The following is a 26,732-nucleotide window of genomic DNA, read 5'->3' as shown; positions in this document are numbered from 1 at the left end:
ACACCACACTTGAATATGTAGTACTGGGGGGCCATTGGTCTATCACACCAGTTGTTCAAAAATTGGCCGGTGAGTTTGGCACTGTGTGTATCAGAGTTAACACAGCAAAAGAGGCAATATTGCTGTAGGACACAAATACACTTATAAAAGTATACTCAGATAATACCCCACTTCAATATGTGGTATTGGGGGGCCAGTGGTTTATCACACCAGTTGTTCAAAAAATTGGCCAGTGAGTAGTGATGGACGAACATCGGCCGGGGCGGTTTGCGAACGCCATCCGCAAATATTCTCAAAAGTCTGCGAACCGCAAGTTTGCGGCGGGCCCCATTGACTTTAATGGTAGGTGAACTTTAAAAACCTTTAGGTCATATTTGCAGCCCCAAAAGATGTATTTGCTTTGCACAAATAGTCCCAGCACATGGACAATGTCATAAGAGAAGTATTGCAAATGAAAAAGTTTTTGCTGTAAAAAAAAAAAAAAAAATGTATATATATATATATATATATATATTTTTTTTTTTTTTCATAAATTTGCCAGAACTGAAAGCAGCCAGTAAATACATTGTCTATTACATATAGCGTCCATTCACACATCTGTAAAATGGGTCCACATCCATTCCACAATTTGGCGGAACCTTTACAGACCCATTGTTTTTAATTTCCAGTCTGAAAAATTAGGCATTCACACAAGTAAGTGTCGGCCATTCCAGGCCCCAAAAAATTAGCCCACGTGTGTTTACCTGACAGCTAAGAATGTAGTTCTCTGTGGCTGAAGGTACATTAGGCATTCACAGGGTACAGAAGTAAGTGTCGGCCATAAAAGGCCCCACAAGTTAGCCCACATGGGTTTAACTGACAGCAAAGAACTTTGTTTTTTATGGCTAGAGGTACAGTAGGCATTGACAGGATACATAAGTGTCGGCCTGTATAGGCTCCAAAAATTAGCTCACATGGTTTGAACTGACAGCAAAGAACTTCGTTTTTTATGGCTAGAGGTACGGTAGGCGTTCACAGTACACAGAACGGTAAGTGTCGGCCTGTATAGGCTCCAAAAATTAGCTCACATGGTTTGAACTGACAGCAAAGAACTTAGTTTTTTATGGCTAGAGGTACGGTAGGTGTTCACAGTACACAGAACGGTAAGTGTCGGCCCGTATAGGCTCCAAAAATTAGCTCACATGGGTACAGAAGTAAGTGTCGGCCTGTATAGGCTGCAAAAATTAGGTCACATGGGTTGAACTGACAGCAAAGAACGTAGTATATGATGGCTAGAGGTACAGTAGGCGTTCACAGTATACACAAGTGGCGACCTGTATAGGCTCCAAAAATTAGCTCACATGGGTTGAACTGACAGCAAAGAACATAGTATATGATGGCTAGAGGTACAGTAGGCGTTCACAGTATACAGAAGTAAGTGGCGGCCTGTATAGGCTCCAAAAATTAGCTCACATGGTTTGAACTGACAGCAAAGAACTTCGTTTTTGATGGCTAGAGGTACATTAGGCATTCACAGAAAAAATAATTGTTGGCCCTGAAAGGCCCCAAAAATTTGCCATTCAATGGACATGAAAAGCCTTTTATGCCGATGTATGTAGTGAAGCTAAGGACCAGGAATTGTTGTGGGTGGATGTCGGTCTGGCGGATATTTGTGGCCTGGCATGAGGAATTTCAATGAATCCTGGTCTACTGGTCACATGTGTTGAATTCCTCAGAGATTCATGCCTCATTCATTTTTATAATGTGAGGTAGTCTACACTGTCATGAGCTAGGCGAGTGCGCTTATCGGTCACGATCCCCCTCTGCTGCGCTGAACGTCCTTTCGGACAGGACACTGGACGGGGGGCAAGCCAACAGTTCCATTGCAAATTGTGCAAGCTCTGGCCAGAGGTCAAGCCTGCCCACCCAGTAGTCCAGGGGTTCATCACTCCTCAGAGCGTCCACGTCGGCCGTTAATCTGATGTAGTTGGACACCTGTTGGTCTAGGCGTTCCCTCATGCTGGATCCGGAGTGCAGCAGTCGATGGTTCGGCTGAAAGAAGGATCTCGTATCTGAAGTGACCAAGACATCTTTCAACCGCCCTCTTGCAGGCGCTGTTGGATTGCTACCCGCAACTGTCTCTCTGTGACTAGAAATTCCTTTGCCAGCGCACGGAAAAGCAGAATGCAGCATTTCCCGCAGCAAGGCCTGGAAGTGCTGCATTCTGACTGCCCTCTGTGATTGTGGTAACATTTCTGCCATTTTGTGTTTGTACCGGGGGTCTAAGTATGTTGCCACCCAGTACTGGTCCTTGGCCTTTATGCGTTTTATATGGGGGTCCCCCACTAAACTGGAAGCAGTATAGTGGCCTGCTTCCAGCTCATCATCCAGGATAATGTTGTCCTCATTCTCCTCCCCCCATCCACGGATAACACCAGGGATCCCAAAAAGGTTTAAAGCATGCTCTTCTTGCTCCTCCTCATCCCCTCCCCCCCAGAAACCATCCTCCTCCTCTGACTCCTCTTCAGACTCCTGCTGTTGATTTGTCTCGGATGTAGTAGCACCCCCTGAGAATTCATCCAACATTGCGACTTCCTGATCTTCCTGCTCCTGCTCCTCAATGGCTTGATCAATGACACAACGCAATGCACGCTCCAGAATGAAGGCGCAAGGTATGATGTAACTTATGGCGCCCTGGCCGTGACTGACCAGTTTGGTGATCTCATCAAATGGCCGCAGAAGTCTGCATGTGTCCCGCATGAACAGCCACTGGCGAGGTGAAAAAACCCAAGCTCCCCAGAACCTGTCCTGCCACCGAGTTCGAACAGGTAGTCATTAATGGCATGTTTCTGCTGGCGCAGCCTATCGAGCATATGCAACGTTGAGTTCCATTGCGTCGGGCAGTCACAAATAAGATGCCTGAGGGGCAGGTTGCGTCACCGCTGAATCTCAGCAAGGCGAGCCACGGCTGTGTAAGATCTTCGGAAATGGCCCGAGATGTTCCTGGCCTGCCGCAAGACATCCTTGACCCCAGGGTATTTGGCAACGAATCGCTGCACCACCAAGTTCAGGACATGTGCAATGCATGGCATGTGTTATTTTGCCCTGTTTCAGCGCGCTCGGCAGATTGGCCCGGTGTCGCACACCACTTTACCAACTGACAAATTCAGCGGTCTCAGCCACTGATCTGCCTGTGAACTCAAAGCTTAAAGGAGTGCAGGGCCAGTGTGGCTCTTGGCTTCCAGGCACAACAGACACAGCACAGCATGGCAACGTCTCACCTGGCATGTGGAATAGGTTCTGGGGATCTTGGGCGGCTCAGGAGAAGAGATGGTAGCAGCGGAAGAGGAGGAGTCAGCCGAGGAGGAGAGGGAGGATGGAGGAGGAGGAGGAGAAGAGGCAGGCCTGCTTGCAATCCGTGGTGGTACAACTAAATCTACACGGGTGCCATGGGTTACATGCTTTATGGCCGTCATAAGGTTCACCCAGTGGGCAGTAAAAGAGATATACCTTCCCTGCGAATGTTTGCTAGATCATGTGTCTGTGGTCAGATGTATCTTGGTATCAACACTGTGTGCCAGAGATATATTCACTTGCCCCTTAACATGGTCATACAGCTCTGGAATGCCCTTTTTCAAGAAATATTTCCTGCCTGGGATCTTCCATTATGGTGTTCCAATGGCCACAAATTTACGAAAAGGCCTCAGAGTCCACCAGTTGATATGACAGTAGTTGGCAGATGGCGGGCTATCAGTTCCGACAAGCCAGCATTCAAACGTTGGGCAAGAGGGTTATCCGGCGTCATAATTTTTTTCCGCTCCAACATTTGGACCACAGAAGCCTGACTTTTTCCAGAACAACATGACGACGGCATCATGGAAGGTGGAGTGGAGGGCAAATGTGAGGAGAAGGAGAAGCAGAAGGAGAAGGGGCTGGACGGTGAGAGCCTGGAGTGTGGCTTTGTGGGTTCTGACGGTGTTGTTCCCACTGGGATCGGTGATGGGAGTTCAGGTGCCTTCTTAAGGCGGTTGTCCCTAGGTGAGTGTTGGGCTTACCGTGACTTATGCGTTGACTGCAAAGGCTGCAGATGGCAACACTGCTGTCAGCAACGGACACATTAAAAAAAGCCCACACTGCGGAGCCATGTGACGGCGTCCTGGGAGCGCCAGATGTGACTGTACATGGTTGATGGCTGGCTCCTGATACCTTTGCAGTCTGCTTTCTACCTCTTGTGCAATGCAAGGTCTGCCTGCCTCTCCTCCCTATCTGCTGGTCCGTCTCTCCCTCTGAACTCCCTTCCTCTTCATCTCTTGTGGACACCCTCGTGACGTCCATAGACTCATCATCATCGACGTCACCTTCCCCACCACTAACATTTGAGATCTCGGAGTAGGCAGCAACAGCGGGGACCAACCTCCTTGGGCTGATCTGGGTACTGTCGTCAGACTGCTGAGTGGCAGCTGTTGCTACCTCCTCTTCCTGATCCAATGCCAACAATAGCTGCGCATCGCAAACGTCTTGTGATGGATCTGAAAAAAATTCCAGTGACTCAAGTGGAGGGCATGTGGCGGTGGTGTCTTTGGGGTTGCACACAGCAGAGCGTGAAGAGGGTGCAGATAGAGAGGATGAGGAGGGTGCAGAAGAGGAAGGCTGAGTGACCCACTCAACCAAGTCTGGTGCGTCCTTTGTCGTAATTGCACGCGGCTTTTGAAACTTAACAGTTAGGCTCCGGCCTACTGCTCCTGCCCTTCCCCTACCACCCCTGCGTACGTCTCTGCCTCTTCCTCTGCCTGTCATGTTTTTAATTACCCTGTGACAAAAGTCTCTAGAGAATTGCAGTATATCTGGAAAAAGGTAGATAACACCCCGCTTCAATCTGTGGTATTGGGGGGCCAGTTCTACAAATAATTGGCCAGTATCTGTTGTCAATGTGTGTAGCACAGTTAACACAGCAAAAGCGGCCAAATTTTTGCAGGACTAAAATACAATCTTAGAAAAGTATACTGTTAAATAACACCCCGCTTCAATATGTGCTATTGGGGGGGGGGGCACTGGTCTATCACACCAGCTGTTCAAAAAATTGGCCAGTGAGTTTGGCACTGTTTGTATCAGAGTGAACACAGCAAAAGAGGCAATATTGTTGCAGGACACAAATACACTTATGAAAGTATACTCAGGCTGCAAAAATTAGCTCACATGGTTTGAACTGACAGCAAAGAATGTAGTATTTGATGGCTAGAGGTAAAGTAGGCATTCACAGTACAAAGAACAGTATATGTCGGCCTGTATAGGCGGCAGAAATTAGCTCACATGGGTTGAACTGACAGCAAAGAATGTAGTATTTGATGGCTAGAGTTACAGTAGGCATTCACAGTACACAGAACAGTAAGTATCGCCCTTTATAGGCTGCAAAAATAAGCCATTCAATGGACATGAAATGCCTTTTATGCCGCTGTATTTAGCGAAGCCAAGAACCAGGAATTGTTGTGGGTGGATGGCGGTCTTTCGGATACTTGTGGCCTGGCGGTCACATGTGTTGAATCCCTCAGAGATCCATGCCTCATTCATTTTTATAAATGTGAGGTAGTCTACACTGTCATGAGTTAGGCGAGTGCGCTTATCGGTCACGATCCCCCCTGCTGTGCTGAATGTCCTTTCAGACAGGACACTGGATGGGGGGCAAGCCAACAGTTCCATTGCAAATTGTGCAAGCTCTGGCCAGAGGTCAAGCCTGCCCACCCTGCAGTCCAGGGGTTCATCACTCCTCAGAGCGTCCACATCAGCCGTTAACCCGATGTAGTCGGACACCTGTCAGACACCTTTTTTTACGCTCCAACATTTGAGCCACAGAAGCCTGCCTTTTTCCAGAACAACGTGACGACGGCATCATGAAAGACCGCTGCGCAAATAAAGCGTGACAAAAAATATTGCAACAACCACCATTTTATTCTCCAGAGTCTTTGTTAAAATATATATATAATGTTTGGGGGGTTCTAAGTCATTTTCTAGCAAAAAATACTGATTTATCTTGTAAACAACATGTGTCAGAAATAAGTTTGGTCCTTAAGTGGTTAAAATAAAAAAGACTCGCAATGTAAATCCATCAAAATAAAAATGCAATGATTCTTGCGCTAAAAAATATGTGTACACAACCTTTTGAAAAAATCTAAATTCAAAATGTGTGCTGAAAAATGTGTGTGTGTGTAGTATATGTATGTATATATATATATATATATATATATATATATATATATATATATATATACACAGTGCCTTGCGAAAGTATTCGGCCCCCTTGAACTTTGCGACCTTTTGCCACATTTCAGGCTTCAAACATAAAGATATAAAACTGTAATTTTTTTGTGAAGAATCAACAACAAGTGGGACACAATCATGAATTGGAACGAAATTTATTGGATATTTCAAACTTTGTTAACAAATAAAAAACTGAAAAATTGGGCATGCATAATTATTCAGCCCCCTTACTTTCAGTGCAGCAAACTCTCTCCAGAAGTTCAGTGAGGATCTCTGAATGATCCAATGTTGACCTAAATGACTAATGATGATAAATAGAATCCACCTGTGTGTAATCAAGTCTCCGCATAAATGCACCTGCACTGTGATAGTCCCAGAGGTCCGTTTAAAGCGCAGAGAGCATCATGAAGAACAAGGAACACACCAGGCAGGTCCGAAATACTGTTGTGGAGAAATTTAAAGCTGGATTTGGATACAAAAAGATTTCCCAAGCTTTAAACATCCCAAGGAGCACTGTGCAAGCGATAATATTGAAATGGAAGGAATATCAGACCACTGCAAATCTACGAAGACCTGGCCGTCCCTCTAAACTTTCAGCTCATACAAGGAGAAGACTGATCAGAGATGCAGACAAGAGGCCCATGATCACTCTGGATGAACTGCAGAGATCTACAGCTGAGGTGGGAGACTCTGTCCATAGGACAACAATCAGTCGTATACTGCACAAATATGGCCTTTATGGAAGAGTGGCAAGAAGAAAGCCATTTCTTAAAGATATCCATAAAAAGTGTTGTTTAAAGTTTGCCACAAGCCACCTGGGAGACACACCAAACATGTGGAAGAAGGTGCTGTGGTCAGATGAAACCAAAATCAAACTTTTTGGCAACGATGCAAAACTTTATGTTTGGCCTAAAAGCAACACAGCTCATCACCCTGAACACACCATCCCCACTGTCAAACATGGTGGTGGCAGCATCATGGTTTGGGCCTGCTTTTCTTCAGCAGGGACAGGGAAGATGGTTAAAATTGATGGGAAGATGGATGGAGCCAAATACAGGACCTGATGGAGTCTGAAAAAGACCTGAGACTGGGACGGAGATTTGTCTTTCAACAAGACAATAATCCAAAACATAAAGCAAAATCTACAATGGAATGGTTCACAAATAAACATATCCAGGTGTTAGAATGGCCAAGTCAAAGTCCAGCCCTGAATCCAATCGAGAATCTGTGGAAAGAACTGAAAACTGCTGTTCACAAACGCTCTCCATCCAACCTCACTGAGCTCGAGCTGTTTTGCAGGGAGGAATGGGCAAAAATTTCAGTCTCTCGATGTGCAAAACAGATAGAGACATACCCCAAGCGACTTACAGATGTAATCGCAGCAAAAGGTGGCGCTACAAAGTATTAACTTAAGGGGGCTGAATCATTTTGCACGCCCAATTATTCAGTTTTTGATTTGTTAAAAAAGTTTGAAATATCCAATAAATTTCGTTCCACTTCATGATTGTGTCCCACTTGTTGTTCATTCTTCACAAAAAATTACAGTTTTATATCTTTATGTTTAAAGCCTGAAATGTGGCAAAAGGTCGAAAAATTCAAGGGGGCCGAATACTTTCGTAAGGCACTATATATATATATATATATAAGTCCATATATACAGTATATATAGACACACACGTGTGCCGCAACTTAAATAGAACAATAATAAAATAGTGAAATAAAACCATAACACTAGTTGCGCACAACACCAATAAATGAAAACAATCCTCAATCAATCAAATAATGGTGCTTCAATCAATTGTGCCCAAAAAAAAATAAGTCCACAATATAGATGATAGATATGGAATCCAAAAACTGAATATACTGTGAATAAATGTGAGTCCAAAAAATTAAATCCAAAAAATGCTTCTATAAACGTGATAAACCAAATGATCTTTTGAGATTCCAGTGCTAATAAGGTGACACCCAAATTAGATCCACCACCGATGTGCTCCACACCCGTCAGATTAGCAACTCACCCTCATTTGTTGCCTACCACTCTCGTGGATAAGGCAAATTTTGCTGTGTATATTACTGTTGGCTGTAGTGTTCCACCTCGGCAATGCAGACAGAGGTCCTCATATAAACCGGGAGGTTGGGGAATTATCCTTAGCTCAAAACCATGTGGAAAACACATATAACAGAGGGACCCCACTGGTGCAGTACCATTCAAACACTTTATTAAATCCACAAAAACAATATATAATGCCCATACATGTATTTTACTTGCCAAGCGCAAATGAGAGGGATAGGGGTGTCACCTTGTTATTAGCACTGGAATCTCACAAGATCATTTGGTTTATCACGTTTATAGAAGCATTTTTTGTACTTAATTTTTTGGACATTTATTCACAGTATATTCAGTTTTTGGATTCCATATCTATTATCTATATTGTGGACTTATTTTTTTTTTTTGGGCACAATTGAAAAAATTTGAAAAGTTAGAGGGGCTTTTAAACTAAGTGATGGGGGGAGGGTACAGATGTAGAATTAGCCAGTGGAAAGCAAGATTCAGAGGGCAGAAATGGGGGCATTAGCGGTAGGGTGTTTGAAGTTCCTAAACCCAGGGGGGGGTATGGGGAGAAATCACAAGAGCAGCCTAAAAACATCAAATGAGGATATATGCAACTGGTCAAAATGACAAGGCTTGTATACCATTGCCAGAAGCCTGGCCAACAAGATGGGAGAGCTGGAGCTGCTGATTTTGAGGAGGACTTAACTTTTGTGGGGATAACAGAGACTTGGTTTGACAGCTCTCATGACTGGATGGCGACCATTCAGGGGTATTCCCTTTATCGCAGAGATAAAGAAGGTAAAAAAGGGGGAGGGGTATGTCTGTATATTAAGAAAAGTATACAGGTAAATATGAGGGATGATATTAATAATGGAGCTATGGACGAGGCAGAATCCCTATGGGTAGAACTTCAAAGGGAAGGCACTGTGGGGAAAGTAATATTGGGCGTATGCTATAGGCCCACCAACCTGAGGGAGGAGGGGGGGGCGGACCTCCTTTTACAAATAGGATTGGCAGCAAGGATGGGAAATGTCATTATAATAGGGGACTTTAATTATCCAGATATAGACTGGGCAGAAGGAACCGCACACTCAGCCAAGGCTCGGCAGTTCCTAAATGTTTTGCAGGATAATTTCATGGGTCAGATGGTGAATGCAATGACAAGAAACAATGCGATTCTTGACCTACTGATTACCAACAATACAGACCTGCTCCCGGATATAGAAATACAGGACAACTTAGGAAACAGTGACCATAGGTCAATTAGTTTCAGTATTATAGTAATAGTAAACACAAGGGTAATATAAAGACACTGAATTTCAAAAGAGCCAATTTCCCAAAATTGCGCTCTCTGCTAGAAAATATCAAATGGGATAGAACCCTGGGAACAAAGAACACGGAGGAAAAATGGGAATGCTTCAAAAGCATACTTAACAAAGGGATTGGCCAGTGCATTCCAAAGGGAAATAAATTTAAAAGAGCAAAACTAAACCCTGGGTGGCTAAACTCCAACATAAAAATGCATATTAATGCTAAAGGAAAGGCCTTCAAAAAATACAAGACTGAGGGGTCATTGGCAGCATTCAAGCATTACAAAGAGTGTAATAAGAAATGTAAAGACGAAATCAGGGAGGCTAAAATAGAACACAAGAGACATATAGCGGAAGAGAGTAAAAAGAACCCCAAGAAATTATTTAAGTATATAAAAACAGTAAGAAAGTGAGGCCAGAACACATTGGCCCCATAAAAGATGATAAAGGAGTTTTGGCCACAGAAGACAGGAAAAAGGCGGTAGTGTTAAATAATTTCTTCTCCTCAGTCTTAACAAAAGAATCGGGGGGGCTACACTAACCCAGCTTGTAAGGCCAAACTAAACAACACACCTCAGGAAGTACCGCCATGGCTAACAGAAGATAGACTTAGAACTAAACTAGAGAAACTTAACATAAATAAATCACCGAGACCGGATGGCTTGCACCCGAGGGTTCTTAAAGAGCTCAGCCAGGTGCTTGCCAGACCATTATTCTTGATCTTTAAGGATAGTTTACAGATGGGTATGGTGCCAGCTGATTGGAAAAAAGCCAACGTGGTACCAATATTTAACCACTAGAGCATTTTGCTGTCTTACGTCTGGGCCACTTTTTGTGATTCGGCGCTGTGCGACTTTAACTGACAATTGCGCGGTCGTGCGACGCCGTACCCAAACGAAATTTACGTTCTTTTTTTCCCACAAACAGAGCTTTCTTTTGGTGGTATTTGATAACCTGTGCGATTTTTACTTTTTGCGCTATAAACAAAAAAAGAGCGTAAATTTTGAAAAAACAACAATATTTTTCACATTTTTTATATGAAATTCCCCCCAAAAAAATGTAAAAATCAAAATTTTTTTACATTTTTGGCCAATTTGTTTTCTGCTACCTATGTTTGGTAAAAAAATTCACAATAAGCGTATTTTGATTGGTTTGCGCAAAAGTTATTGCGTTTACTAACAAAGGGAAAGATTTCTGTCATTTTTGGTGTTTTTTTTTTTAACGCGTAATGGCGGCGATCTGCGATTTTTTTTGCGGGACTGTGACATTGCGGCGGACAGATCGGACCCTTGACTGACATTTTTGACACTTTTGGGGATACCAGTGACATTACTGCAGTAATCAGTGCTATAAATATGCACTGTTACTGTAAAAATGACACTGGCAGGGAAGGGGTTAATTTTATTGGAGAGGGAGGGGTTAATGTATGCCTGGTGCTTACTGACGTGTGGGGGGGAGGTGACTGAGTGACACAAGGACAGATCCAGGGTTCAGCTATGCTGAACCCTGCAATCTGACCCTGCCTGTCACTTCAGAGATCAGCCCGCTGTGTTTACACACAGCGGGCGGATCTCCAGACTCGATCCCCGACGATCGGGGAAGAGCGGCGGCGATCGCCGCTGCTCCTCCCCTGGCCCGACTCCCGCTGTGACTGAAAACAGCTGGAGCGAGCCTCCGGCGGCGTGCGAGCGCAGCCCACAAGGGGGAGTGTCTGATGACATAGTACTACGTCGTCAGATGATAACGAGCCACTTTGCCGCAGTAGAACTACGGTACTCAGTGGCAAAGTGGTTAAAAAGGGGCCGAGATATATCCCGGGTAACTATAGGCCGGTCAGCCTAACATCTGTAGTCTGCAATATTTTGGAGGGGATGTTAAGGGACCACATACAAGACTTTAGTAATGAAAACTGTATTAGTAGTAATTAGTGTTGAGCGAACACGGACTGTATTATTCGTGTTCGTACCGAATAATTGGATTTTTTTTACCCGAACACGGACACGGACACTTTACTGTATGTTCGGGTAAAAATCCGTGTTCGGTCGTTTTATTTCCGGGTTTTGCATGCTTTGGCGCTCTTTTCATGGCGGGCTTTCAACAGCCAATCAACAATCGTTTAACTGGTGTGCCTTAAGCCATCCCAGCCATGCCTGCAAATGTCTTAGTAGCTGTGATTGGCCGTCTGAAGCATGTGACCAAGTCTTTATAAGTTCGAGGCAGCCGCCGCAGCAGCGTCATTCTGCTGCTTAGCTAAGGGACAGAGCACACATCAATGTGCTGGCTGCTGATTAGGGAAAGATAGGCAGGAAAAAACCATTTGTGTCCGGATAGAATTGAGGGACAGGTCGGAGTGTTTAGGCAGGGCGAGTTGTAGGCATTTTAGGGATAGAGTCTGCTGAATTATAGGGTCAGTGTCTTCTACAAACTACAATCGATATTGCTGTGTGGGGGGTGGGGTGAATCTGCACTCAATCCTGATCTACGATCTCTTCTCAATCCTGTTAGGGACAGAGTCTGCTGAATTTTAGGGAAACTGTGTTCTACAAACTACAATCGATATTGCTGTGTGGTGTGGGATTGGAGATAGGCAGGTGTCAGTGATCCACATCCATTTTTCTGTGTGTGAGCTGCAGTGAACACAATCTTTTTGGGGTGCAGTGAACACAATCTTTTTGGGCTGCAGTGAACACAATCTTTTTGGGCTGCAGTGAACACAATCTTTTTGGGCTGCAGTGAACACAATCTTTTTGGGGTGCAGTGAACAAAATCTTTTTGGGGTGCAGTGAACACAATCCTTTTTGGTGTGCAGTGAACACAATCTTTGTGGGGTGCAGTGAACAAAATCCTTTGTGGGGTGCAGTGAACACAATCTTTTTGGGGTGCAGTGAACAAAATCCTTTTTGGGGTGCAGTGAACAACATCCTTTTTGGGGTGCAGTGAACACAATCTTTTTGGGGTGCAGTGAACAAAATCCTTTGTGGGGTGCAGTGAACACAATCTTTTTGGGGTGCAGTGAACACAATCTTTTTGGGGTGGAGTGAACAACATCCTTTTTGGGGTGCAGTGAACAAAATCCTTTTTGGGGTGCAGTGAACAAAATCATTTTTGGGGTGCAGTGAACACAATCTTTTTGGGGTGCAGTGAACACAATCTTTGTGGGGTGCAGTGAACACAATCTTTTTGGGGTGGAGTGAACAACATCCTTTTTGGGGTGCAGTGAACAACATCCTTTTTGGGGTGCAGTGAACACAATCTTTTTGGGGTGCAGTGAACACAATCTTTGTGGGGTACAGTGAACAGAATCTTTGTGGGGTGCAGTGAACACAATCTTTGGGGGGTACAGTGAACACAATCTTTTTGGGGTGCAGTGAACACAATCTTTGTGGGGTGCAGTGAACACAATCTTTTTGGGGTGGAGTGAACAAAATCATTTTTGGGGTGCAGTGAACAACATCCTTTTTGGGGTGCAGTGATCAAAATCCTTTTTGGGGTGCAGTGAACACAATCTTTTTGGGGTGCAGTGAACAAAATCCTTTGTGGGGTGCAGTGAACAGAATCTTTGTGGGGTGCAGTGAACACAATCTTTGGGGGGGTACAGTGAACACAATCTTTTTGGGGTGCAGTGAACACAATCTTTGTGGGGTACAGTGAACAGAATCTTTGTGGGGTGCAGTGAACACAATCTTTGGGGGGTACAGTGAACACAATCTTTTTGGGGTGCAGTGAACACAATCTTTGGGGGGTACAGTGAACACAATCTTTTTGGGGTGCAGTGAACACAATCTTTGTGGGGTGCAGTGAACACAATCTTTGGGGGGGTACAGTGAACACAATCTTTTTGGGGTGCAGTGAACAACATCCTTTTAGGGTGCAGTGAACACAATCTTTGTGGGGTGCAGTGAACAACATCCTTTTAGGGTGCAGTGAACACAATCTTTGTGGGGTACAGTGAACAGAATCTTTGTGGGGTGCAGTGAACACAATCTTTGGGGGGTACAGTGAACACAATCTTTGTGAGGTGCAGTGAACACAATCTTTGTGGGGTGCAGTGAACACAATCATTGTGGGGTGCAGTGAACTCAATCTTTGTGGGGTACAGTGAACACAATCTCATACTTCTGAAGATTTGAGGGTGCTGCCTGTTCCATACTCCCCCTACTCCTCATCTAGCCTTTTAGGGGTACAAACAATAGTAATTGGGGCCTAGTGTGGTTGTGTACGTGTGATATACATACACTTTTTTTGGATCATATTTTCTATTCCGCTATTTAATCAAAAACCTTTGGGGATCAGTTAAATTGGGGGATAGTCTGTGTTGGTACGTGTGAGAGAGATCCACCTTTCCAAGTTGTTGGGGTTCATCTCATACTTCTGAAGGTTTGAGGGTGCTGCCTGTTCCATACCCCCCCTACTCCTCATCTAGCCTTTTAGGGGTACAAACAATAGTAATTGGGGCCTAGTGTGGTTGTGTACGTGTGATATACATACACTTTTTTTGGATCATATTTTCTATTCCGCTATTTAATCAAAAACCTTTGGGGATCAGTTAAATTGGGGGATAGTCTGTGTTGGTACGTGTGAGAGAGATCCACCTTTCCAAGTTGTTGGGGTTCATCTCATACTTCTGAAGGTTTGAGGGTGCTGCCTGTTCCATACCCCCCCTACTCCTCATCTAGCCTTTTAGGGGTACAAACAATAGTAATTGGGGCCTAGTGTGGTTGTGTACGTGTGATATACATACACTTTTTTTGGATCATATTTTCTATTCCGCTATTTAATCAAAAACCTTTGGGGATCAGTTAAATTGGGGGATAGTCTGTGTTGGTACGTGTGAGAGAGATCCACCTTTCCAAGTTTTTGGGGTTCATCTCATACTTCTGAAGATTTGAGGGTGCTGCCTGTTCCATACCCCCCCTACTCCTCATCTAGCCTTTTAGGGGTACAAACAATAGTAATTGGGGCCTAGTGTGGTTGTGTACGTGTGATATACATACACTTTTTTTGGATCATATTTTCTATTCCGCTATTTAATCAAAAACCTTTGGGGATCAGTTAAATTGGGGGATAGTCTGTGTTGGTACGTGTGAGAGAGATCCACCTTTCCAAGTTGTTGGGGTTCATCTCATACTTCTGAAGGTTTGAGGGTGCTGCCTGTTCCATACTCCCCCTACTCCTAGCCTTTTAGGGGTACAAACAATAGTAATTGGGGCCTAGTGTGGTTGTGTACGTGTGATATACATACACTTTTTTTGGATCATATTTTCTATTCCGCTATTTAATCAAAAACCTTTGGGGATCAGTTAAATTGGGGGATAGTCTGTGTTGGTACGTGTGAGAGAGATCCACCTTTCCAAGTTGTTGGGGTTCATCTCATACTTCTGAAGGTTTGAGGGTGCTGCCTGTTCCATACCCCCCCTACTCCTCATCTAGCCTTTTATGGGTACAAACAATAGTAATTGGGGCCTAGTGTGGTTGTGTACGTGTGATATACATACACTTTTTTTGGATCATATTTTCTATTCCGCTATTTAATCAAAAACCTTTGGGGATCAGTTAAATTGGGGGATAGTCTGTGTTGGTACGTGTGAGAGAGATCCACCTTTCCAAGTTGTTGGGGTTCATCTCATACTTCTGAAGGTTTGAGGGTGCTGCCTGTTCCATACTCCCCCTACTCCTCATCTAGCCTTTTAGGGGTACAAACAATAGTAATTGGGGCCCAGTGTGGTTGTGTACGTGTGATATACATACACTTTTTTTGGATCATATTTTCTATTCCGCTATTTAATTTAACTGGGCCTCCATGCGAGACCTGTGTGCCTTGTTGCGCTGTTTTGAGTACTCCACCAACATGGCCAGTGGCAATGACGCCGTTCTCAGCTTAACTATCCCACTTCTATGCCTCCTTGAAAAAACAATTCGGGCGATGATGGAAGAGGATGTGGCACAGGATGAGGAGGAGGAGGAGGATGAAGAGGTAACATTTCCAAGGCTTTCAGGGCAGTCATTCGCAAGGGGCTCCGAGGGTGGGTTCCTGCACACGCAAACGCCAGGGACGCAATTGTCCAGCAGGGGCACAGTTCTGGAGGATGAGGAGGATGAGGAGGAGGAGGAGCTGGAGGAGGAGATGGAACCATGTTCACAGCAGGGTGGCACCCAGGCCAGCTCATGGCCATCACTGGTGCGTGGCTGGGGGGATACAGAGGACACGGACGATACACCTCCCACAGAGGACAGCCTTTCGTTGCCTCTGGGCAGCCTGGCACACATGAGCGATTACATGCTGCAGTGTCTCCACAACGACCGCCGAGTTGCCCACATTCTAACTTGTGCTGATTACTGGGTGGCCACGCTGCTGGATCCCCGTTACAAGGACAACGTACCGTCCTTAATTCACTCACTGGAGCGCGATCGCAAGATGCGCGAGTACAAGCGCACGCTGGTAGACGCCATGCTGCTGGCATTCCCATCTGACAGCGGGGCCACAGTGGAAGCACAAGGCAGAGGAGGAGGAGGAGGAGGTCGCCAACGCAACCAGGGCACCGCCAGCACCTCAGAAGGCAGGGTTAGCATGGCCGAAATGTGGAAAAGCTTTGTCAGCACGCCACAACAAACAGCAGCACCAGCAGCTCAGATGGAACGTCTTAGCAGGAGGCAGCATTTTACCAACATGGTGGAGCAGTATGTGTGCACACGCCTACATGTAGTGAATGACGGGTCTGCCCCCTTCAACTTCTGGGTCTCCAAATTGGGCACATGGCCTGAGCTTGCCCTTTACGCCTTGGAGGTGCTGGCGTGCCCTGCAGCCAGTGTATTATCTGAACGGGTATTTAGCACGGCTGGGGGCGTTATAACAGACAAGCGCAGCCGCCTGTCCAGAGACAATGTGGACAAGCTCACGTTCATTAAAATGAACCAGGCATGGATCCCACGGGACTTTTCCGTACCTTATGCAGAATAGCAATGGATACCGACCTTACCCACCCATTGTTCCATTTTTGCTCTTTCTCACTCTTTTGGGGTGTACCCTCATTTAAAATTTTTGAAAAGAAGCAGTGTTGGCTACCTCGTCCTCCTCCTCAGGGCCAGATTAATGTAGGGGCTATTGGAGCTGCAGCTCCAGGCCCCTACCTTTTATATAGGCCCCGGGTTGGCCATATTCACTGTTACCGCTCTTCTGTCACTTGTAAACACAGAAGTCTGGCTTCTATGCTCGCTTCCCCAGGCAGCACCCTCAGAACCTCCCCACACAGCGTGAAGGCCGGACAAGGAGGGACAGTTGGCGATGCATGGATGTGTTTATGGGCTTCAGAGACAGCATCCCATGTTGAATTAGGCATGCATGGCTGCACCCTTCCTCCTCTGGGTGCATGGCAAGGCACGGCCCTTAAGGCCCTTCAAAATCCTCAGCACCAAGCCCATGATGCTGTTAATCCGGCCCTGGTCCTCCTCCACCGCCGCTTCCACCTACACCGCCCATAGGTGTGCGCAGCCTATTGCATTAAGGTGTGCACCCCAAAGTTGAAATACACATGCATGTGTTTGCCAGCAGGGAGAGTAATGTATCGGGGCCATGTACCTGTAGGCAAGGAGAAATAGAGCAGAGCAGGTCCCAGGGAGATCTTTCCCATCTCCTCACTGGCAATGCTATGTGCCCTAGGTGATTAGGGTGTGCCCAGGCACACCCAGCACACCCTGTGCGCACGCCTATGTCACCGCCACATCCACCACCACCTCAACCTCCCTCCTACTCCATATGGGCCTCGTCCTTCAGAGATGAAGAAGAACATTGTTTTATTTTTCTGTTTTTTTTTGTTGTTTTAAGTTATTTCCCTATCCACATTTGTTTGCAGAGCACTTGCCATGCTCTTAATTACGTTTTGCTGCCATTTGCAGCACTCTAGCCCTTTCCTTTGGTGTTTTAGAGCCATTTTAGTGCCTTAAAGTTCGGGTCCCCATTGACTTCAATGGGGTTCGGTGTCCGGGAAAAGTTCGGTAAAAGTCCGGGACACGGACCCGGACTTTTTTTTAAAGTTCGGCCGAACCCGTCGAACACGGACATCTAGGTGTCCGCTCAACCCTAGTAGTAATCAGCATGGATTCATGAAAAATCGTTCTTGCCAAACCAATCTATTAACCTTCTATGATAAAGTGAGCTGCCACCTAGATAAAGGTAAGCCTGTGGATGTGGTGTGTCTGGACTTTGCGAAGGCCTTTGACACCGTTCCCCACAAACGCTTACTGTTCAAACTAAGGAAGGTAGGTATGGACCATAAGGTGAGTACCTGGATAGAGAACTGGCTCCAGGGGAGAGTGCAAAGGGTGGTGATTAATGGGGAGTACTCAGATTGGGCGGGTGGGGAAAGCGGGGTCCCCCAGGGTTCTGTTCTGGGGCCAATTCTGTTTAATTTATTCATAAATGATCTAGAGGAGTGGATATCGACTAAAATATCAGTATTTGCAGATGATACTAAACTAAGCATGCCAATATCTTCTATGCAGGATGTGGAAACCTTACAAGCGGACCTGAACAAAATTATGGGGTGGGCAACTACATGGCAGATGAGGTTCAATGTTGATAAATGTAAAGTAATGCACTTGGGTGCCAGAAACCAGAAAGCAAGCTACTCACTAGGGGGGGGACCTCTGGGTGAGTCTAGGGTGGAAAAGGACCTGGGGGTACTGGTAGACAACAGGCTTGGCAGTGGCATGCAATGCCAAGCCGCTGCAAGCAAAGCTAACAGAATACTGGGATGTATAAAAAAGGGGATTCACTCCAGAAATAAAGAGATTATTCTTCCACTTTACAAGACTCTGGTCCGGCCACATCTGGAGTATGCTGTCCAGTTCTGGGCACCGGTCCTCAGGAAGGATGTGCTGGAACTGGATAAAGTCCAGAGAAGGGCAACAAAAATAATTAGGGGAGTGGAGGACATCAGCTATGAGGAAAGACTACAAGCACTGAACTTATTCTCTCTGGAGAAGAGACGATTGAAGGGGGATATGATATCAATGTACAAATATTGTACTGGAAACCCTAGCATATGGAAAAACCTGTTCAGAGAAAGGGAATACAAGAAGACACGTGGCCACTCACTAAGACTAGAGGAAAGGCGGTTTAACCTTAAAATACGCAGGGGGTTCTTCACTGTAAGAGCAGTAAGGATGTGAAATTCTCTTCCGCAAACAGTCGTATTAGCAGGGAGCATTGATAGGTTCAAAAAACTATTAGATGGGCACCTTAAAGACCACAATACACCGGAGTATTCAATGTTTGGTTAACAGTAGACACACACACACACATCATAGGTTGAACTGGATGGACTGATGTCTTTTTTCAACCTCACTAACTATGTAACTATGTAACTATGATTGAAGCACCATTATTTGATTTATTGAGGATTGTTTTCATTTATTGGTGTTGTGCGCAACTAGTGTTATGGTTTTCTTTCACTATTTTTATTAATGTACATCCATCATTGGTTACGTTGACCAGTGATGTAGATCCTCGTCATATATAATGAAAAATGCTTACCGATACGGCAAAATAAAAAAAACACACTGACTGCCAACATACTGTCATTTGTTCTCGAAGACTGCCCCACATGCCCAGCGACTCAGCCCCAGCCAAGCATTAGTCCCGATTCCCGTGTGCATCCCGCCGCCAAACTTAGCAAGTCACAAGCGCCTGTCAGCTCTGGGCTGCTGTCAGGCCACTTGGGCCATGGAGGAGGAGCCCACAACTGCAGGAATGGCTGTCTGCCTCCACAGGAACAGGCCCACACACGACAGTCGAGTCTGACTCCTGTCCGTGTGTGTGTTCACCGGACCCAGCTGCCAAACTTGGAAGCTGTCATTAGCCTGGCACTGCTGTACCAATAAATATCGCCTTATCAATAGTTTGCATTTTTATTCTCGTGGGTGATTGTTTAGGCAGGGCCCCACTGCAGTGCCCAGGGCCCTTTAATGCTCCTAAGATGGCACTGGCCTTCCAGTGACATTTGTACAGTGACAGTGCATATTTTTTAGCACTGATCAATGTATTAGTGTCACTGGTCCCCAAAAAGTGTCAAAATTGTCAACTAGGTGTCCGATTTGACCACTGCAATATCGAAGTCCCGCTATAAGTTGCTGATCGCTGCCATTACTATACAATGTATATATATACTGTATACAAATAGCCCGTAGTTTGTAGACGTTATAACTTTTGCACAAACCAATCAATATACACTTATTGGGGTTTTTTTTACCAAAAATATGTAGCAGAATACATATTGGTCTAAATTGATGAAGTAATTTGATTTTTTTTACATTTTTTTATTGGGTGTGTTTTTATAACAGAAAGTAAAAATTGTTTTTTTGTTGTTTTTTTCAAAATTGTCGATCTCTTTTTGTTTATAGCGCAAAAAAAAAAACTGCGGAGGTGATCAAATACCACCAAAAGAAAGCTCTATTTGTGGGAAAAAAAAGGACAAAAATGTTATTTGGGAACAGCGTTGCAAACCTGTGCAACTGTCAGTTAAAGTAATGCAGTGTCGCAAAAAAATGGCCTGGTCATAAAGGCGGGTAAATCTTTCAAATCGAATGTGGTTAAAGGAAGGGGCGGGGTGTACCTGGGTGATGTCATTGACCAAACATGTGACAATAGTGACCTAATCCTCTTATATTGTGTTCCCACAGATCAGCCATGGAGTCACCGACCCTCTTCTGAGCGACAGAGAAAAATTCCCAAACTTTTACCGCACCGTCCCAAGCAACAGGTTTTGGTATGGGCTGGTTATAGAATTCCTGAAAACTTTTAGATGGAATTGGGTTGGAATAATCACATCCAGTGATGGAACCGGAGAAACAGAATTGCGGGATCTGAGAAAAGAGATGACCAGACATGGGATCTGCATAGAATTTGTCGTTTACCTCACTGATAATGAGAAAATTAACAGAGAGAGGGTGAAGATTATTGAGAATTCCTCTACCAATGTTGTCATACTATGCGGCCATTTTAAATATGAATATATGGCGTTTTCTAAAGAATCAAAAGTTCTCAAACAAAATATGACATTAATTGTCAGTCTGTCATGGAATATAGTTGGATATCTAGAGATGAGCCTGAAAGAAACATTTAACTGCAGCATTACAGCGATGTATGGTCTCCACTACATTCCTGGATTAGAGGAATATATGCATAACGTCCATCCATCCAAACGCCCAGATGATTCATTGCTGGAAGATATTTGGCTTATAAAGTTTAATTGTCCTTCCTCTAATGTATATAAAAATTATCTATTGGCAGATGGGCCTGTCTCTAACATCACTTGCACTGGACCAGAATCATTGGCATATCGCTTTACCAAGAAGAATGAGGGGCAATTTTATTTCATCTACACTGCGGTATACGCTCTGGCTCACGCTTTGAACAATATGAAACTAAAAAGAAATAAATCTGGAAATTATGGAATAAGGAAAAAAGTGAGTTTATGTCCTAATTTATCTGTTCCACTAGATGTCATGTCTATAATATATTCTGGTTAGAAGTAGAGATATGGGACTGGAATAACAAGTGATCTCTCTATCAGTGAGAGTACAAAATAGTGAAACACAAAACCGTTAAATTATTTTTGTAAACAGTGTTGTGCAAGCTCTAAAATGAATCAATGTATTAAATCGGTTATGATCAATCAATCAAATATCCATGTGACATATGTTTAAAATAATTAAAGTGAAACCCATATAAGGTGCATAAAATTAGTGCAGTCCATATCAATGTGTATAAAGTATATAGTGGATAATAATTCAATCTTCAATGGTGATATGTATGAAAAGTCCACTTTAAAAGAATCAATCAGTGTGTGATAATGTTAAGACAAATTATGTGCTTCCACCTCCTTGTGACACCTATGTGCTCCCAGAACTCTCACCTAATGAAATTACAATCCCGTGGTTGGTAAAAGGCTCCACCAATCTCAGCCTAATTCTGGTTTTGATAGATGTACCTAAGCAATCTCTGGTGAAGGTTTCTGTAAGGCGCCATCCACTGCACTTATCTGCATGTTAGGATAAAATAAAATGACCTCCCATAGTGTAGTATTTAAAATAATTGTTTTTAAATAAAAGAGTAACTCTTACATCAAACAAAAGCATAATAAATGCCTTGGAATATCAGGTCTCCGACATCACTTCCGGGCCAGGGTGCCCTACTCGTTACGTCACATCACCAGACTTCATCAGGGGAACCGGATTAGATGTATTAGATGCCATTTATCTAATGGACACAGGGAATATAGAGGTAGCCATTTTCTAGTAGTCACCATAAATATTAGGCAGTGACCATTTTTGATATGATCCGAATCTGTAGTCCAACCAATAGAGATTAGAGAGAACTCTTCCTAAGTGGCCATTTTTTTGTAGAACATGTCATTTCGCCACAGAGATTTATAACTACAGACTTCATAATGGGGAATGGATTGGAGTGAAGTCAATTGTGGTGAAGCAGCCGACCTATGTTACCACAAAATTGGAATGATGGTACAATAGATTGAACATATCATAATGTACATAAAATGCATATCTTGAGACCACAGTTAATAAATGAAGTGCATATTGTAACTATAAAATACCTATATCACCCGCTTAAAAAAATATATAAATCTGATCGGGTCAACTTAAAAAAAAGAAATAATAAAATGTATATATATTTAATATTATTAAAATAAAATATAATTCCTTTTACTATCCTCATATATACAAGGCTAAAACTGTATAGAAATCACTACAGGGAGTTAATATAAACAGATAAATCGAGAACAATATCAATGTAAAGGGACATACTCGAAAATTGCTAACAGTTCAAATCCAATTCCACATTCAAACGGCCAGGAACTAAAGTTTTCAGGTTATGTATCCATATTGATTGCTTCTGGCTAATAGTTTAATTTTGTGCCTCCCCCTCCATGCTCTATTATTTTTTCTTTACCCCAAATTGTAAGTATGTAGGATCCCTATTGTGTACCTGTGCAAAGTGTTTCGGATACCCCTTCTTTATGTTGTGTATGTGTTCTTTTATTCTACTTCTTTTAGTTCTTCCTACATACTGTAACTGACAATCACATTCAAGGACATACACTACTCCTTCTGTGTTGCAGCTGATGAAGTCTCTAATGGGATAAGTCAATCCCGTTTTGGTGCCTGTAAACAAAACACGTTCGGTATTTGGTTTCTGTGAAAAAATTTGCATGAATGGAAAAAAAAGTAAATGTTCTATTTGTTGCGATAAACTTGGTTTATCAGATAGTATATTTTTTAGATGTTTATGGGCTTTCAAGACATGCCAATGTCATTTGATCAATTTTTCTACTTGTTTGTGTTGGACATTATAGTCCCTTTGTTGTTCTTCTGTAACAAAATGTTCCTCTTTATCTTCCCTACCTGGTCAACTTGATCACTTATGAATCTATGGGTATATCCTTTGTTGATGAAACTTCTTCCCATCATTTCTGCTTGGATCATGTAGTCCTCTAATTTTGTGCAATTCCATTCGCAACCTCATCAATTGGCCTCTATGAATCTTGTAAATCCATGGGTTGAAATGATAGCTGTCAACTGGTAAATAACTGTTTCTGTCTTTCTTTTTTAAAAAGTTTTTTTGTTACCAGGTTATTATCTTCCATTATGATCTCTAGATCCAGGAAATCTATTTTTTCATTGCTGATGTTCCATGTTTTAAATTTTGTAATTCTTTTTGAGATTTATCAAGAATTCCTCCGACAATTCCTGGTCACCTTTCCATAACACAATCAAGTCATTTATAAATCTTTTATATAATAGAAGTTGTATAGGTCGATTTTGGTATATTGCTTCAACATCCTACTGTGCCATGAATGCATTAGCCACACAGGGCGCAAATTTGCCTCCCAAAGCTATACCGGATTTCTGCTTATAGTAGCCTTGGTCATACCAGAATTTTTTTTTTTTCAGGCAAAAATCCAGATTTTATTAAATATTTTCTCTGGGGCGTGGTTTGGCCTCCCTGGTGGATGGCTGCCTGAATCTGGAGCTCCCGCCGCCACGGGTCGTTTATGACCATTTGCTGGAGAATCAGCCTGCTCTTCTCAGTGGTAAGCATGGGGACAGCCTTCCACAACTCTTCTGCCACTAGATCCTACTCCCCTCGTGAATCAGGTAGCAGGATTAGCCAGAAAATTCCAGATATCTTTCGCTCACAGACGCCCAATACGGCGACATCCCACCACAGTCAGTCACATGCCTCAAATCCGCCGCCATCCTCTCTCTCCCCCATGACCATCACAGTAGGAGTGGGTGATCTGAACACAACACCACCCCAGCAGCTATGCCTGAATGATCTGAGGGCAATAGCCACCAATATAAAGGACACACTTGGGGCCGCCATCTCTGACTTGCGGTTAGACATACAGTCCCTATCAGGCTGAGTCCATGATGTGGAACAGATCACATCACGCTATGACTTAACAATCCGTAAAGTGACCCATAAATTAGACACACAAACTCTACAGATGAGACTCTACAGATGAGAGACCTCCAGCGCCATCTAGAAGACCTTGACAACAGGGGGAGAAGGTATAATCTTAGAGTCAGAGGCCTACCTGAGGCAGTGGGAGCAGACCAGCTCTAGCCCAAAGTGGAGGGCCTATTCAATAAACTCCTTGATTGCCCATCCCTAACACTGATAAACATGGAATGCATACATCGTGCCCTGAGACCCAGGGGGAGGGATGTTGTCTGATGCCTAGTTGACTTTAAGCTAAAAAAGGAGATAATTCGTAAGGCTAGGAACAGAATCCAACTAGAACATGATGGGGCTCCATTCACATTTACCACGATCTTTCCAACATCAAACTCCAACACAGATGATACTTACGTCCTTTCTTGATTCCCTGCGGGCAAAATGCATTCACTACAAGTGGAAGTTTTCCTTCTGCTTGTCAGCCACCTACCAAGGCCAGACAGCCTCTCTGAGAGTCCCAGAGGATCTCCCACACTTCTGTTCCTCCATGTCAAGCCCCAAAATTGTGATTTAAAGTTATGAGTAAGCGATCATAGTGTCGTGAAACGCGTCAACCTATGTACCTGTCTTGTGACGTTTCAGTCCTGTATGAATCTTGTGGTGATGAAAAAACCTTCAATGCTTCTATCAACGTCGGAGTGCGATCACCATTTTTGTGCTTGAAGTGATATCTGGATTACGGGTTCCGATGCGCACCTGACTCACAGCCTCACCTGAGCGGCTTGCCTGTTTTTGATCTGTACTCTGCTCCTCCATGGACCTGCCACTGATTGAACTTCCCCAACTGGTACGCTGAATTCAGAGGATTCCACTCAGGCAAGTCTATGCACAGAGAAGAACCAGATGCCAAGGATGTGAGGTTCCGCCATCAGTTCTCACCATCGGGAGCCAGATCCCATACCTCACACCCAAGTTCGCAACATGGTGCAAGTCCCACAAAACCTCCACATCAACGCCGAGCATGGCGGGACAACTAACAGATCTACACTTTTTTCTTCCACTCACCTGGACCAGAGTCTACTTCTGACAGCCAAATTCATATACTTTCTTCTGGTTACAATGTTCCCCAAGTTCAGCCCTATTGCTTTTAAATTTTAGCAGCTTTCACAAGCTTGCCACCTCGGATGTTACAACAACTAGCCCTCTAACAAGGGTGCCATCTCGATGTACTTCATGCCTCCCGTTCCCTCTCATCAGTTATTTCCCTAATTAACTATCTCCACAGGGATTCAACTGGCAATTTGCTCATCGTCTGCTATTCAGTACGACCCAACACTCACGTGCCCTCCCATGGAAACATGCCCCCTTATGTTTTTGCTACCTTGTTTTCCCCTGAGCCATTTTACAATTTTAAAGACAAGATTTTGTTTACTCCCTGGCAAAAACACCCCAGTGACAATAATGTCTTGAAGATCAGCTTACTCTTTATCCCAATCTACCAAAAAGGGAAGGGAATGGAGAGGGGATGTTTTCTCTCGACATGTTTGTTTTTGTTTCTATTGTTAACTATAGTTCTTATTCTAGAAATGGAACAACTATCTACAGATGTATGAATATGCTACAAGAACACTGTGTGACATTATCCCCCCTGTTGACGATTGCCTTTGCCTTCATTCTCTAAGAACTTCTCACCTATATATACCCGTCACTAGAGTTCGGGAATGTAAGCAATAATATGACTATGGCATTATTGTTATATGTTGTTTATTAGCCTTCATTCTCAAACGAACCATCACTTTACCAGATTTCAGTTAAAGGTTGTATACATCACAATGCTTTTTTTTTTTTTTTTGTCTACCGGTATTCTACTTTGTTATGCTTGTGGGTACATCGCCTTTACTTGAATATATAAAAGCTAACATGTTGCTCACTGTATTCACACAATATCCCCTGATATGTAGGATTATTCTTCTCGTGCTATCCCCCCATCACCTGTATTCTTAACACATTATTTTAGAAGATCCCCTAAGCTCATTCCTCCTGTGCTGTGTTTTTACTGACCTGTGGCAGTGGCGTTCAGTATTAGGTTGCATCCAACTTCTACTGGATAGGTCACTTCCAACCCCCACATAGTGGTACCAGATCTACTCTTACCTACTGACTTCACTACTTCTGTAGCCTCACCACTATACCTCTCTGACAAACTCTGGCTAACGACAGGTGGGCAGGTCCCCCCGTTAACGGACCTTTTCCTTCCCTCCCACTCCACTTTCTCCACCCTATCCCCACCCCACCCACCTCCCCTCACCCCTTCTGCTCATGGCCTCCACTTCAAAAATTGTCACCATGGACACCTCCACTTCTGATCCACCTCTACAAAAAATCAAGCTCTACTCACTTAATGTAAAAGGCCTGAAGACGCCTTAAAAATGCTCCAAACTTCTCCTATCTCTACGTAAAAGCAAGGCAGACGTTGTATTCCTCCAGGAAACCCATTTTAGAATGGATAATACCTCTAAATTATATAATGCATACTTCCCCATTGAACTTCATGCATCTAATAAAGAGTCCAAATCTAAAGGGGTTCTATCCTCATCTCTAAAAACTGTCCCCTTCAGATCCTAGATACAATTATCGACGAATAAGGTAGATACCTTTT

At 43.9% G+C, this 26,732-nt stretch overlaps 1 protein-coding gene across 1 annotated transcript in view; it reads left to right on the top strand.

Moving 5' to 3' along the window:
• Positions 1-3,444: 3,444 nt before the first annotated feature.
• LOC309564917 (vomeronasal type-2 receptor 26-like) overlaps positions 3,445-26,732 on the top strand; it is a gene marked incomplete at both ends in the record, with an annotated part of 58,878 nt that continues 35,590 nt past the window's right edge. The window contains 3 exons of the mRNA XM_082269613.1: positions 3,445-3,525; positions 20,275-21,060; positions 25,658-25,796. Coding sequence (XP_082125739.1) covers positions 3,445-3,525; positions 20,275-21,060; positions 25,658-25,796 — 1,006 coding nt within the window. The remainder of the gene's footprint in view (positions 3,526-20,274; positions 21,061-25,657; positions 25,797-26,732) is intronic.

This window comes from Pelophylax lessonae, assembly GCF_965119305.1.
Source record: "Pelophylax lessonae genome assembly, chromosome: 1".
Taxonomy (NCBI): domain Eukaryota; kingdom Metazoa; phylum Chordata; class Amphibia; order Anura; family Ranidae; genus Pelophylax; species Pelophylax lessonae.
The sequence above is the reverse complement of the archived record's forward strand: the minus strand, read 5'-3'. Positions and strand labels throughout refer to the sequence as shown.